Source organism: Strix uralensis, chromosome 11 (assembly GCF_047716275.1).
Source record: "Strix uralensis isolate ZFMK-TIS-50842 chromosome 11, bStrUra1, whole genome shotgun sequence".
Classification (NCBI taxonomy): Eukaryota; Metazoa; Chordata; class Aves; order Strigiformes; family Strigidae; genus Strix; species Strix uralensis.
This window is the reverse complement of record NC_133982.1, coordinates 4571151-4585319: the sequence shown is the minus strand read 5'-3', so window position 1 is coordinate 4585319 and position 14169 is coordinate 4571151. Positions and strand designations below refer to the sequence as shown.

Below are 14169 nucleotides of genomic sequence, written 5' to 3'. Positions count from 1 at the left end.
TCTGTGCTGCTGATTAACCTTTAATAGCTTAACTTATGACACACGCTTTCATGAAAGTTTCCTTCCAAAAAAGCCACCTTTCTTTTATTTGAAAGCAAACAGTGGGGTCAGGAAGTTGAAATCCACGTGTGATAGCTAATCAAAATATGGCAACTTGCTCCACTGAACAGCCCTTTTTTCTCTTGCCTTTCTTTTTTTTTTGTTAACAGAAGAAACCGAAGCTGCTTGGCTTAAAAGACCAGTCTTTGGCGGAAGCCAGCAAACATGGTGTGGGGACAGAATCTCTCTTCTTTGAGAAGGTGAGAAGTGAAATTCGGAGAAAGCCGTCTGGTGTCATTGATTTGTGTTCTTGGCGTGTGTACATCTGGATTTTTATCACAGTGAAGTATGTGATATATATATATATACACCACCCTGATAACATTTGTCAGCTTGACCTCAGCTGTATCATGCGACCTCTCAGTCAGGTCCACTGAATTTTTTTAAAAGACTGGTGATCTTTTTTACGTGGATATTTGTATCTTTTCCCCGTGCTTCAGCTTTTTACCCGCTGCTGATGCAGCTTATTTGTGGGAATGGGAATTTTTTCCTGTAACGCACACTCCAAATTTTTTTTCACCTTTCTGAAATCCCTGTACAGCCGATGATGTGCGTGGCATGTCTTGCTGTGTTGGCACAGCTTGCTGTACCCATCCACAACCAGCTGCCTGCAGTGTGGGAGCTCAGTTTACAAAGCAGCTGATTCATGTCGACGTTGGGGTTTGTTTTTTTTTTTTCACTGAGAGATGAATCTAATTAATTGTACAGTTGTTACCTGTTGCTGGTTTACCACACAGAACAAATGAAGGATATGCGAGATGTTTCCAAGTGGTACCTTTGTGTCTTCCCTAAGATGTCCATACATTTCCTTATGGCTCAGAGGGGAGTATATAGTGAACGTAAACAAGCCTTTTAAGTAATATTCATGTGTCGATGAAAGTCTTGGTTGCTCCCTGATGATGCAGTGCATTTTGCAGCATGCTGTAGACCAGCTAACGGTAACTGGGAACCAATCTATTGCTCGGAGGACGTGTAGGTGTTAACATGAATAAACCTAGAAATCCCTGCTGTAGAATTATAACCGTAATGACGAATATCTTAATGATGATAGATCTTCGTCTGATGCGTAGATGCTAACTGTTCTCGTGGGAAAGGTAATGGTGTTGGCATGAATCGTTTGGTTTCCTCGTACTGTGAAGATAAGGGTTACATAAGCTGGTTTATCTGTGATAACCCAAGCTGTAATGCAAGCAGAGGCTGGAGTGGTATCACCCACGGCACAAGGTCTCTTACCCCTGCTCCCTACTTGCAATATTCTCTGGTGTTTAAAGGCAGCTTGAGTGGGTTTGTGGTGCTGGAGTTATGACTGACGTTGTCTGCAATTCCAGCATCTTGTAATCCGGCTGTTAGGGGGTTCTTTGAGGGATTTCATTCTTCACTTGCAACTCCTTTGGTCCGAGTAATGCACCAGGTGCTGGTGTTGCAGGGCATACCCAGCGCCGAGGTGGCTCACGTCGGTATCTGCTTGGCCCTGTGTATGGGGCAGGTGACCCTCTGTTCAACTCGAGGATCTGCATTCTCATTCCACTTGTAATCTCTGTGCATCGGTGGGAAGCACAGTGCTGAATCGAGGTCTCCTGGACAGCGATAGCATACACAGCTTGATCTCACCCTGACAGCAGCTGTTTTCCTCTTTTCTTCTCTCTGTAAGGTCCGCAAAGCTCTGCGTAGCACAGAAGCGTATGAAAACTTCCTTCGCTGCCTGGTTATTTTCAACCAGGAGGTGATCTCCCGGGCTGAGCTCGTGCAGCTAGTTTCTCCATTCCTGGGGTAAGTGGAGCCAGTTTCCTTACACGAGGTGAGAAGTTTAATCCGCTTGGTCTGTTTCTGTTGGGAAGCCAGGAGAGAAACGCTAACCTTTGTGGTTGTTCAGGGGAGTGCCTCTCGGGTGGCTGCGTGGCACAGGGGAGGAGGAATGCTGCTCTGGGAGCAGGGCGGTGGTTTCTTGGGCCACAAAGTACATCTGAGATGGAGTGCCCCTGCGCTGCCCGCTTCCTCTGCTGTTGGTTGGCTCAGCTTTTATCTGGGTAGCCTGCAACTGCTTAATTGTCTGTCCATTAAATGATTGCACGAGTTGCTTCTGTAGCAGTGCGTTCTCTGATCTCCTGTTCCCTCCCGCTCAGCCCGAGTGTCGGGATTGTACGTGGTGAGGTGCCACGTGCTGCTCTATGGGCAGGAAGATACTGGCAGTTCTTGGAAGGCCTTCAGTGGCTGGTACTGTGCAAGTACCATGTGCTTCAGGCTTTCAGACTTTTCCATTATTGGAGCAGGACAATAAGGGCCCTGCTTCAGTTTTCTTTCCAACTTCATGCTCCTATGCGCTGCCCTCTTCTATTCCTTATCCAAGAGGAGGTGAGAGGGATTCCTAGCTGTGTATTGGCAGGCAGGCAGCATTCAAGAGCAGTGCTGCTTGTTGTGTTTCTTCCTTTTTCAGAAGAGCAAACAGAATTATTTAGCCTGTTATTGCAGTCTCTTGTTCTGGAATCACAGATTATTTCGTTTGAGAAAAGACTGACTGTCTAATTACATAGGAAATGTCCCCTAAAAAAAGAGTGCTGATAAAAACTCACTAAAATTTCTAAAACTCAGAAAGCAGCTGAATTCTGTTGTGAAGCCAAAAATGATAAGGAATACTATAGTTTAAATAGGAGTTATGACTTCCATAATTGCCAGTAGTGTACAGAACAACTCTGTATTAATCAGCTAAAACCAACCAATATCTTCTCATCAGCTGTGGGCAGCAAGATTAATGTTCCTTCTTTCTGCGAATTGAGTTCCTGGTTCCAAGGGAGAAGGCAATAGCAACGTAAATTGGGTTCAGCACCCCATTACACTAGCTACTGTGCAAAGAAACTGCCCCAAGGAGCTTCCACTCTCTCTGTGGCTCCACTGGAATTACTCAGGCATCAGCAGGATGCTACCTTTAGCTAGGAAAGGTGAAATATTCGACAAAAAATTCTGGATTTCTCCCATCTACTGTCTGTGCTCCTAGCTATAAGAGTGAATGTCTGTATTGGGAAAGGTATAATACAGTGTTCTTACTCTGGAGTTAGGCATTATCTTCTGTCATGTAATGAAAAAGCAATAAATGAGAACTGATTCAGTTAGCTTCAGGAACAGGTTCAATTCCTTGTATTGTTGGAGCTTTTCATGAGATAAGAGGAGATGAACAGAGGCAGTGCTTTAGACTAATAAATTCTTCAGAAAACTTTACAAGCAGGCAAACTTGGGCCTTGCTGGCAAAGGCTTCTTCACAATTTGTGCTGGTCTGTGTAGTCTGGGGAGGCAGCATGGGTTGAAACAATTGCTCAGCACTGAAACCTTTTGCCATGTAGTTACAGAATCACTTTTCCGTTTCTTCTTGCTGCTTTTGGAAAGGAAAGGTCTGTTTTAAAGTTAAGAACGTTGACAAACAACTAGGAATCTGGCCCGGGTTCACTACTGGGGTAGTTTGGGAGACCCTGAAACGACTGCTTCCCTGCAGGGAAAGCTTTGGCTGCTCTTCCTTGCTTGTCCCTTGTCTTGCGGGGACTGGACCCACAAGGCGTGTGGAGGATGTACCAGTGCTTGTTTGTGTATCCCTGGCAATATGAGGGGGTAATCTGAAAGCACCTTAGTTGCACCGAAAGACCAATCCACCACCTGACCAACAAACAGGTACTCGTGGTGATCAGGCTCTGTGGAAGTGGGACTGAGCGGAAAGGTCCTCTCTCACCAGACAGATAATTCAGAGGGTCTTCTTGGACACAGTCTGTAGCAATCAGTTCTAGCCTCAGCATCACAGCTGAGCACTGTTTGATTTCTCCTTAGCTGGTTTTTCACTTCATTAATTTTATTTTTAGGAAATTCCCAGAATTGTTCACTTGGTTTAAAAACTTTCTGGGGTATAAAGAGTCTGTTCACATGGAGACGTATCCGAAGGAACGCGCTACCGAGGGGATTGCCATGGAGATAGATTATGCCTCCTGTAAAAGACTGGGCTCCAGCTACCGAGCCTTGCCCAAGAGCTACCAGCAACCCAAGTGCACGGGGCGGACTCCGCTGTGTAAAGAGGTAAGGTGCTGTCAGATGGGAGTTGTGTGACAGGGGAAGGCTATTCTCAGCCTTCTCGGAGGGATGGAGCAAAGACAAGCAGAATGAAAGAACAGGACAGAATTTATTTTGCATCCCTGCGCTATGCTGAAAAGGTTCCCAGGGATGTCAGGGCACGTCTGCTCTCACGCAGCAGAGTTGTGCTGTTGCCTGCACCCCAGAACTGGCGCTGGGCATGGAGCTGGGGCTGGGCAGTTGCCTGGTTAGCACTGATCCAGCACTGAGCCGTGCTGCTCCGGCACCCAGGCGTGCGCGGGCATGCCATCCTGGCTCGGGACCATCACGGGACGTGTCGCAGCCTGAGGTGAGCACACCCCGAGGTGTTCTAGTGGCGAGTGAGCGCTTGGCACTCCTGCAAACACCTGGATGGTGTCCAGAAACTATTGCACGGGGTGAGGCATCAGTCTAGGAATGGGTTATGCTGGAAGCTGGCTGGGAGTTACGATACCCACGTGGCTTTGATGGCTGACATCAGCTCTTCTCCAGTGGTGCTTGTGAAGGGGTTGCATGACGTGTTGGGGAGCAGCTGGAAAAAGAAACAAACCACCAAATAGTTGTGACGTTTAACTACTTAAATAAAATGTAAGGGCATTAGTTACATGTTTTACATAGTATAACCTGTGAAAAGAACATTAAGATTACAAACTTAAACACTCCCAAGTAGGAAATGACAGAACTAGTTTTCTGTATGGTCTTAATGTGATCTCTGGCATCTTTTACAAGGTATTATGTAATTCAAGATTATTACTACCTTTTTACCCAAATTCCTGCTTAGTCTGCTTTCAGAGTTATCTCTCCAACTTTAAAAGAAAATCACATCTTCTGTAGACAGATTCTCCTACATATCCCTCACACACTTCTTTCTTTCTACCTGAAACGCTAAGACGACCTCTTGTCTTGAGAAATGGTGCGTTGCTTTGGGAAATCGGGTCCCTACAGGGAACCGGCCTCCTTGGTTAAGAGTCAGAGTTGGTCTCTCAACGAAGTCCTGCGGGTTCAGATGTACTCATGGAGTCCTTTAATGTGTTGTAATGACCTTTTGATCAAAGTGGGAATGGTACTGGCTGATCCTGTTCCTTCACTGGTGTTGAAGGTAATGTTTTGGAGATGAGTGAGCAGGACTCTTGCTGAAGGCCAGTTAATAAGCACGCCACTTAAGAGCACTCACTGGAGGAGGAGAGAGCCCCAGAAATCCCTTCCCTGGGTGACTCCAGTCAGCAGTGGCACACGCAACAAATAGCAAGGAGATTGCCATTTGGGAACATCATGGGTTTTATGTACTTCTGCTCCTTGAGAGATGGGGAGGACGAATGTAGGCGATCAAGTCATGCAGTTAGCAGTGGTGGCAAAATAGTGAAAACCACCTGGGCAAAAGACAATTGCAAGTTTTTAATCTTAAATCCTGACATGTCTCTCAAAAGTGTCTTGTGTGATGCAGTTATGAACTTTTCTTGCTGTGAGAATCTAATGACTCAGTTGTTCAGGCTTTGGGTTTATGAAGATTGAGCCTGACTTCCAAGGCTGCCTGCCAAAATCCTTGTTTCTTTGCCTTTGGCCTCTTTGAGGTTTTTTTGAATGTTCTGTTCCTGTTTTGGAGGTGGTGAAAGCTGCAGGTGCTCAGCTGCTTTGTCAGGAAAGGTGTTGCTGGGGTATGGATTTATATTCCCAATTAGCCTTATTTGGAGGTAGAAACCACGTACTGTCTAACAGTCATGTCTGATGTGATGACCACCCAGTGTTGTTGAAGGTGAATCACGAGGAACCAGCTGGTTGCAGTCGACTAATCTGAAGTAACGGAAAAGCTTCTTTCACCTTTCTTTTTCTCTTCCCTTGCAAGTTTTTTCTGACAAGTCCAGCTAATGAATTTTGCAGACTGCCTGAACAATTTGGTTCTGGCTGTTTGGGGTTGTGCCCTGAATGCTGGGCTTTGGAAGGGGCACACAGTTTTTCCAGCTGGGGAATTATATCCTTCTGTCAGAAGACTGGGCTCAGAGTCGGATGAGTGTGACCCCCTCAAAGACTGACTGTGACTCTTGTCTCTCTCAAGGTTTTGAATGACACCTGGGTCTCCTTCCCGTCGTGGTCCGAAGACTCCACGTTTGTGAGCTCCAAGAAGACGCAATACGAAGAGCACATCTACAGGTGTGAGGATGAACGTTTTGAGGTAAATAGTTTTTCCTTGATTCATGTCTTGGAAAGCTTGGGCTTCTGTGAATAGTTAACAATCTTGATATAATTATACCTTTAATACTACTGCTTAGAATCTGTTTTTATTGTGTGCCTGTCACCTGTTTTTTGCATAAAAGCTTGTGTTCTCTTAATGCAAGAAGCAGCAGCTGTATAACCACCTCCTGCTCCAAACTACGCCCCTGCCTGCCCCTCACTTTTTGTGCAGAGGTCCAGATGAAACCGTTCAATGGCCAGCATATAATCGATGCATCTTTTCTGTTCTTACTGCCCACGTAGTGCACGAGAACATGCATTCCCCTGTAATAATCTGAAAAGCAATACGTTCAGGATGTTAAATGATTGACGTCTTGACTTGAAATGGAAGTTAGCTTGGCAATTACCTGAATACGCTCAGATTCAGCATGTCCTTTTGTAGAGTAACTGTCAATTGTGTTCTATTCCCAGGTGGAAGATGTAATTTCTGAACAGTATCATTCTGGTAGCCTTTAAATTCTTATGCAGTATTATCTAGGTAGCAGATAAAATATAATTGGGTTATTTTAGAGCAGCCGAACATGGAAACTGCTGCTCGAGTACACCTTGTTAAACATGCAGGGCTTCTTGTTTCATGTCACTTAAATGTAGCCTCTGTTAAGTATCGTGTTTTGTCTATTCAACGATGGTAACGCACTGTTTGCTTCAGCTGGATGTTGTCTTGGAGACCAACCTGGCAACGATCCGCGTCCTTGAGGCAATCCAAAAGAAACTCTCGCGTTTGTCTGCGGAGGAACAGGCCAAATTCCGGCTGGACAACACTCTGGGTGGCACTTCGGAGGTGATCCACCGCAAGGCTCTCCAGAGGATATATGCTGACAAAGCAGCTGACATCATTGATGGACTTCGGAAGAACCCATCCGTGGCTGTTCCCATTGTACTGAAAAGGTACTGACTGCTCTAGCACCCTGCCCCGGGGACTCTACCAAAGGGTAACGCACTGATCCAGGTTTATGTAAAAGTAGCTAATTTCTGCCCCTAAAGGGTGTGACCACCACAAGGCTGTAAATTAAGAAGTACATTTTATGTTCTGGTCAGTTGCTGTGTTACATAATGATCACCTAGAAAGAGGGAATTACTCTTCTGAAACAAAAGCCTTACAGCTCAGCTAGAGGGAAGTAGAGCTTTTGTTGTCTCCTCTTAATCCTTGTTTCTCCTCCAGTGTCAGCATCGTGTGTAAGATGAGGAAACTGGCTGTACTGTGTGGATTGTTCATGGACTCAATTTGATCACTTTCCAAATCCCGCGGCTGTACGTGACTGTAGGCTCAGATTGCGGTGGCTGTGCTACCCGCAGATTCCCAGTCTGGTTTCTGTTGTCAACCTCCCCTTCCTTGGTCAAGAAAAGGGAGTGGATGCTGCAACTCCTTGGGGAAGCTCGAGGAGATGTGTAAGCAGGAGATACTCTTCCCCAGCTACTTCTCATCTCTGTGGGACTGTTGGTCCTGTGTCTCAGGGCTCTCAGGGCTGGGGGTAACAGCCTTGCCCAGGACACCTTGCTGAAAGGCCACAGTTTCCCCACCCTGCTGCGAGGACACTCTTCCTGTGAGCTGGGTCTTGAGCTGCATCAGGGGTGCTTTGCTTGAGATACTGAGTCGAGGTTCAGGAGTCTGTTCCCAGGAAGCTCAGGTGTCCATACTGCAAGGTGATAACTTTGTTAATCATCCAAACTAAGCTGCCCCTTTTCAGCAGCTGGAGCTACACAACCTTGGGATTTCTGAGAGACCTGGGCCAGCTCCTGTGGCTCTCCCATCCCTTCAGCCCCTGTCGCTGCTGAGGACAGTGGGGCTAGAGAGACACTAAGCCCTCTAGCTATTCTGGCATGTGCGAGGGGAAGCACAAGCCTTGAAGCTACTTTGTTCCTGAGTGGTGTTACTTAGACATGAAAGAAACCCAGGAGGGTTTCCTCAGAAGAGCATGTGCAGGGTGCTCCTCCTGTGAAGCTCCGTTCTGTGGGACGGCTTTCCTTTATGCCTATTTCTTAAGGAGTTCAGCTCTTCTCAACACTGGCCAGGAACCACGGGCCTAGGTTCTCCTTACGTGCTCAGAGTACACCTCTTGGCTCACCCTTGTTTTCTTGATCCAAGGTTAAAGATGAAAGAGGAAGAGTGGCGAGAAGCCCAGAGAGGGTTTAATAAAGTCTGGCGAGAGCAGAATGAGAAGTATTACCTGAAATCCTTGGACCACCAGGGCATCAACTTCAAGCAGAATGATACCAAGGTCCTGAGGTCAAAGAGTCTCCTCAATGAGATTGAAAGCATCTATGATGAGGTAAGATGGTCACCAATAGTTTTTGTCCCTCAAGCTTATGTACTTTGCAAGTGCAGTTTCAGTTCCTGTTCCTCACCACTCAATGAGAGGGGAAGTCTGCGCCACCGGCAGAGGTTTCTGAAAGGTCTTGGGTGGAGAGAGGTGCTTGGGACTAATTTTTGTGCTGTTTCTCATTTGTAGAGGCAAGAGCAGGCTTCAGAAGACAATGCAGGGGTCCCCACAGGCCCACACCTATCACTAGCCTATGAAGACAAGCAGATCCTGGAAGATGCCGCCTCTCTCATCATCCACCATGTGAAGCGGCAGACGGGAATCCAGAAAGAGGACAAGTACAAAATCAAGCAGATCATGTATCACTTCATTCCAGACCTGCTGTTTGCTCAGCGAGGCGAACTCTCGGATGTGGAAGAGGAGGAAGAAGAGGAAATGGATGTGGACGAAGCTACTGGGGCTGCAAAAAAGCACAATGGTGTTGGGGGCAGTCCTCCCAAAACCAAGCTGATGTTCAACAACACGACGGCCCAGAAGCTGCGGGGCATGGATGAGGTCTACAATCTCTTCTACGTGAACAGCAACTGGTACATATTCATGCGGCTGCATCAGATCCTGTGCTTGCGGCTGCTGAGGATCTGCACCCAGGCCGAGCGGCAGATCGAAGAGGAGACACGGGAAAGGGAGTGGGAAAGGGAAGTGCTGGGCATAAAGCGAGACAAGAGCGACAGTCCTGCCATCCAGCTGCGACTGAAGGAGCCTAGTGAGTGACTTCTGGTGGGAGGCTGGGGAAGAAAGATGCTTCTGTTCGTAGCACGTTGACAGAGCTTGTTTGGTGTCTTCAGGCATGTTAGAGCGATGACCCTTTAAGATGGGGGGATCTCGCTTTCATTATCACTGGGCAGCACTGAATTGAGGGAGGAGATGGGAAGGTGTGGGGTATGTGGGACTCAAAGTGCAGAACGGTAATATGGAGCAGTTTCTTCTTAAGAGATTTCATTTTACACTTATCTTTGAGTTCCCTAACTAAAACTTTTTAAGTAGTCTTTCAGAAATAAAAACCTCATATAGGAGGCCAGAGCTAGGAAGCACGAGATTATAAAAGTACTCTTGGTCTTAAAAGGACACATTCAAATGTCTATAAAAGGCAAATTGAAGCCTATTCCAGTAACACTTCAGCTTGAATGGGTGGTCTGAGGACCAAAACTCAGAGCAACCCTTTCTGGGGCAATGTGTTCATCTCCCATTCTCTCTTGTTGCAGTGGACATCGATGTTGAGGATTATTACCCGGCCTTCCTGGACATGGTGCGCAACCTCCTGGATGGGAACATGGACTCGTCGCAGTACGAGGACTCCTTGCGCGAAATGTTCACCATTCACGCCTACATTGCCTTTACCATGGACAAGCTGATCCAGAGCATTGTTCGACAGGTGACTGCCAGCAGAGGCTGATGGAGGGTGGATGGTCCGGGCTAGAGAAAGCAGCCAGGTTGTTTGCTGCGGTGAGAGCCCAGGCCCACATTGTAGGGGGAGTGTTGTATGCCTAATTTCAAGGCTAAGCAGGTAAATTCTGGGTGTTTTTTAACCCAGCTCAAACACTCATGTAAAGAGACGTGATAAAAGGTAATTTCTGATGTATTTAAACTATTGAGAATATCCTCTCTGTGCATATAGGGTTCTCCCTTTGTTTTCCAGAAGTCTCAGGATACAAGTATTCAACTTCAAAGTGTCTCCAGAGCTAATTAATCTTGCTTTAGCTTTGAAAAATAATTAAATGACATTTAAATAATTTCTTTCCTTTTCACCAGTGCTGTAGGAACAGTGCATGCCTTTTCTAAAAACCTTTGTCTCCTTTATCTGGCTGTTTAAGTAGCTCATTTTGGCTGTTTAGTCCTTTTATTGGGCTGGTAGGAAGAATGTGTGACCAAGGGAAAAATTCTTCATGTGCCTTTTTGTAGCATAAAGAACAAAAACAGGCACAAGGGGCTGGAAGTGAAATGGCTTGAAAGGCCTTTCCTCTTTCAGAAGGGTAGAGCTGCTTTTCAGAACTCCTTCACTTCAGTCCAGAGATTAACTGAATTCAAAAGACAGTTGAGAGACTTTTGATTCTTAAACTTGTACAAAGTAAGGATTTGATACTAAATCTCCCACCCTTCTCCTCAGACACAGGAGCAGCTCCTTGCTGTGGAGGGGATACACTATGTCACAGTGCTCTAGCCCTTCCTCCCCTGCTGCTGATCAGGATGTTCCCTGCCTGTAGTTTTTCTGAGTAGCTGTACTTTGCCACCTGCTAATTTTTTTAAAGATACTGTCTTTTTTTACATAGCAGCAGAGATCATCTGCAACTAGAAGTTGTTACTAAAAATGTAGCCTTAAACTCGTGCTTTTTCAGTCTTTTTTTTTTTTTTTTCCTTGGGCTTAAACCCATGGTTACATCTTTTTTTTCTTTCTGTGCTGATGGGCATGTAGCACACTCCCTGACAAACACCTTCCCTGTGATCTTCCTTTTTGCAGCTCCAGCACATAGTGAGCGATGAGATCTGCGTGCAGGTAACAGACCTCTACCTGTCAGAGAACAACAACGGAGCCACAGGAGGTCTTCTCGCTTCCCAGTCTTCTCGTACTCTTCTGGAGGCCGCGTACCAGCGCAAAGCTGAGCAGCTCATGTCAGAGGAGAACTGTTTCAAGGTAAAGCCAGGCTGAGAACTGTGGTGTAAAAGCAGCAAGCAGTGAGGGAGATGCCTTTTAGGAAGGGAGAAGTACCAGTCCTTTAAAAAATGAGCCTTGTTTAGGCACCCAAGAGCGCTGAGGACTTTCCATAGCTCTGAAAGTTGAAAGGAAAGTTTTGGTGGCATGTCCCCCAGCTTTTGGCACATAGCTGGGGGGATAGGTTATGCTTCTGTAAAGGCCCCTCAGAAACAGGATTTCAGGGAGAAATGGATTTCCTGGAATAGCAAGGAATATCCCTTGTGCTTCACAACATCTTTGGGTTGTATCATACTGACTGCTTTGCTGTCACCCGTTTTAATTTGTCAGCTCAAACTCTCCCATTTCTCTTGTGTCTCAATCTTTGTTAACTGTGGGGACATCTGCTAATACTGACTGGGCATTAAATCATTGCTGACCGCATATATTGCTAAATAAACCTGGTGCACTGTGCTAATCAAATCCATACTTCCTTCGCCTAAGATGCAGGAAGTGGTCAGGCCCTTTCTGAGCAAGTAAAGTACTTTGGATAAAAGCCTGCGTGTATAGTCTCTTCCCTTACCCTCAAACTTATTTTGGGGGCTCAAGAAGGACCCACACTGCTCCAAAAACAACAAGAGAGTTTTTCAAAAACCTTTACAATTTTTCTGTTCCTCAAAGTTGTGCAATCTGGCTAGTGTTTTCCCTTTGCTGTCAGGCATGTGGGAAGCCGTTTTTTTTTTCCCTTAAAACTATGCCAACTTGCTTCATTCTCCCTTTACCCCAGGAGGATTGTTTTTTCTATTTGAAATCTCTTACTGAAGTCCTTTCTGCCTTTTCTTTATAGCTGATGTTCATTCAGAGCAGAGGTCAAGTTCAGTTAACCATTGAATTGCTGGACACGGAAGAGGAGAACTCTGATGACCCTGTAGAAGCAGAGGTAAGAGCAGCTTGTCCAGGGAGCTGACTGTGATGGTCAGGGGTGCGCTGGACGAGGGCGTCCAGTCGACTGTTGTTGTGGTCTGTTAGCGCAAGATAAAGAAACATCAAGAACATGCCATAAAACTTTCCGTGATGTGAGTAGGCAAATCCTTCTTGGCTTATTTTGTATTAGAAAACCCTCAAAACCATTTAGAGAAATGTTGAACCTGCCTTTTTGGGGATAAGATGCACGGAGCCTTCAAAAGCAACCTTGTGTTCAACCATCCCGTGTCGCTGGGTGGGAAGGCAGTGGCTGATCTCTGCTCTGTGCTCGCTTCCAGCGCTGGTCAGACTACGTGGAGCGGTACGTCAACTCCGATTCTACCTCCCCTGAGCTCCGGGAGCACCTGGCCCAGAAACCGGTCTTCCTGCCGAGGTGAGTGTCCCGGCTGTGCTGTGAGCCCTACCCGACGGGTGTATCTGGGCCGTGGCGGGTGCAGCGACTGCACTCCACCGCAGTGCTGTATTTGAACGCCATGGCAGAAGCTGCCGGTGCGGTGTAGAGGTGCCGTGCTGCTGTCCATCCTGAAAGCCTGTGGGTCCACCCCAGGCTCCTGCTCTCCCTTGACTGAGAGACAGCATGGTCCATGGCTAGCAGAGAGGGCTGGGGCTGGCCACTCGCCATGTTGGGGTTTTTTTTGGCAGTCCTGCTTTGGCTTATGGTAACCCTCTACCTGAAAACAGTGGGTGTCACATCAGAGCTCTTCATGAGCAGGGAGTTGGTTGCACAGTAGCCTCAGAATATCTCAGAAATGAGATAAGCCCAGTGGGCTGACTTGTTATAGGGGTCTGAGCCTGAATGACTGCAACAGACTGTTGTGCTCCAAGCTGTTTGCCGGGCTCTTGAGTGGCCAGCACAGATCCACCAGCTCCCTCCAGCCTGGTCCTGCTGGAGGGTGAGCACTAATTCCAAGAGGGGTTCTCTGGTTTGCAGGAATCTGAGGCGGATCCGTAAGTGTCAGCGTGGTCGGGAGCAGCAGGAGAAGGAAGGGAAGGAGGGAAACAGTAAGAAGTCCATGGAGAACGTGGAGAGCTTGGACAAGCTGGAGTGTAAATTCAAACTGAACTCCTATAAGATGGTGTACGTGATCAAATCGGAGGATTACATGTACAGGAGGACCGCTCTGCTGCGAGCTCAGCAGGTAGGAGCGAGTGGGCAGCTGGTGTTTCCTGGGACCCCCTGCTCCCAAAGGTCAGGTGGGGAGTCTCGAGATGAAATGTCCTTGGGGATCCTGATCAGTAACATTTAGCTGTCTTTGTGTTGCCAGGAGGATGGTACTCTATTTTGTCCTCCCAAGGCACTAAACATCTGGATGTTCCTAAGGCATAATCTTTTGTCTTCCACCTCTGACTTTCATCGTCCTCCCACCTCTCCTCCCTTCTTTCCAGAGTGTTTTATTATGGTAGGACAGTGGTGTCAAGCGTAAGCGCTCAAATCTCTTCCAAGAGGTGCTTCCCATGGGTGGTGGTCCCCCTGTTTTAGGGAAGACCTGTCTTCTGCATGTTCTTGTGGTGATGTCTGAGAGTGCCTGTTCTTCCAGTGCTTCCCCAAAGAGGAATCAGAATGCAGAGCATCAAATGCCCTCTGTCCCCCTGGATCCCTCTGGGTACCATCCCCTCATCGTTTCCCATCCCCAGAGTCACAAGAGAGCGGGAGTCCTTCGGTCGCTCCCACATGACAGAGCACAGCCAGCATGTGGCAGCAGCTCCAGAAAAGCTGGTTTTGTGACAAGGATGGGAGCGGTGAGGTCACCTGTACAGAAAAGTCCACATGGGTATTTTTCTGGGGCTTGGAAGTCCTGGACCCAAGGGTCAGTGACATCTCAC

The 14169-nt window shown here is 47.1% G+C and overlaps 1 protein-coding gene across 1 annotated transcript in view; it reads left to right on the top strand.

The window, feature by feature from the left end:
- SIN3A (SIN3 transcription regulator family member A) overlaps nucleotides 1–14169 on the top strand; it is a 34299-nt gene that overhangs the window by 17176 nt on the left and 2954 nt on the right. Inside the window, exons 9-20 of the mRNA XM_074880646.1 lie at nucleotides 210–299; nucleotides 1751–1869; nucleotides 3942–4152; nucleotides 6239–6355; nucleotides 7064–7302; nucleotides 8501–8684; nucleotides 8865–9438; nucleotides 9938–10107; nucleotides 11191–11364; nucleotides 12209–12301; nucleotides 12624–12718; nucleotides 13277–13484. Of these exons, the coding sequence (XP_074736747.1) occupies nucleotides 210–299; nucleotides 1751–1869; nucleotides 3942–4152; nucleotides 6239–6355; nucleotides 7064–7302; nucleotides 8501–8684; nucleotides 8865–9438; nucleotides 9938–10107; nucleotides 11191–11364; nucleotides 12209–12301; nucleotides 12624–12718; nucleotides 13277–13484 (2274 nt within the window). The remainder of the gene's footprint in view (nucleotides 1–209; nucleotides 300–1750; nucleotides 1870–3941; nucleotides 4153–6238; nucleotides 6356–7063; nucleotides 7303–8500; nucleotides 8685–8864; nucleotides 9439–9937; nucleotides 10108–11190; nucleotides 11365–12208; nucleotides 12302–12623; nucleotides 12719–13276; nucleotides 13485–14169) is intronic.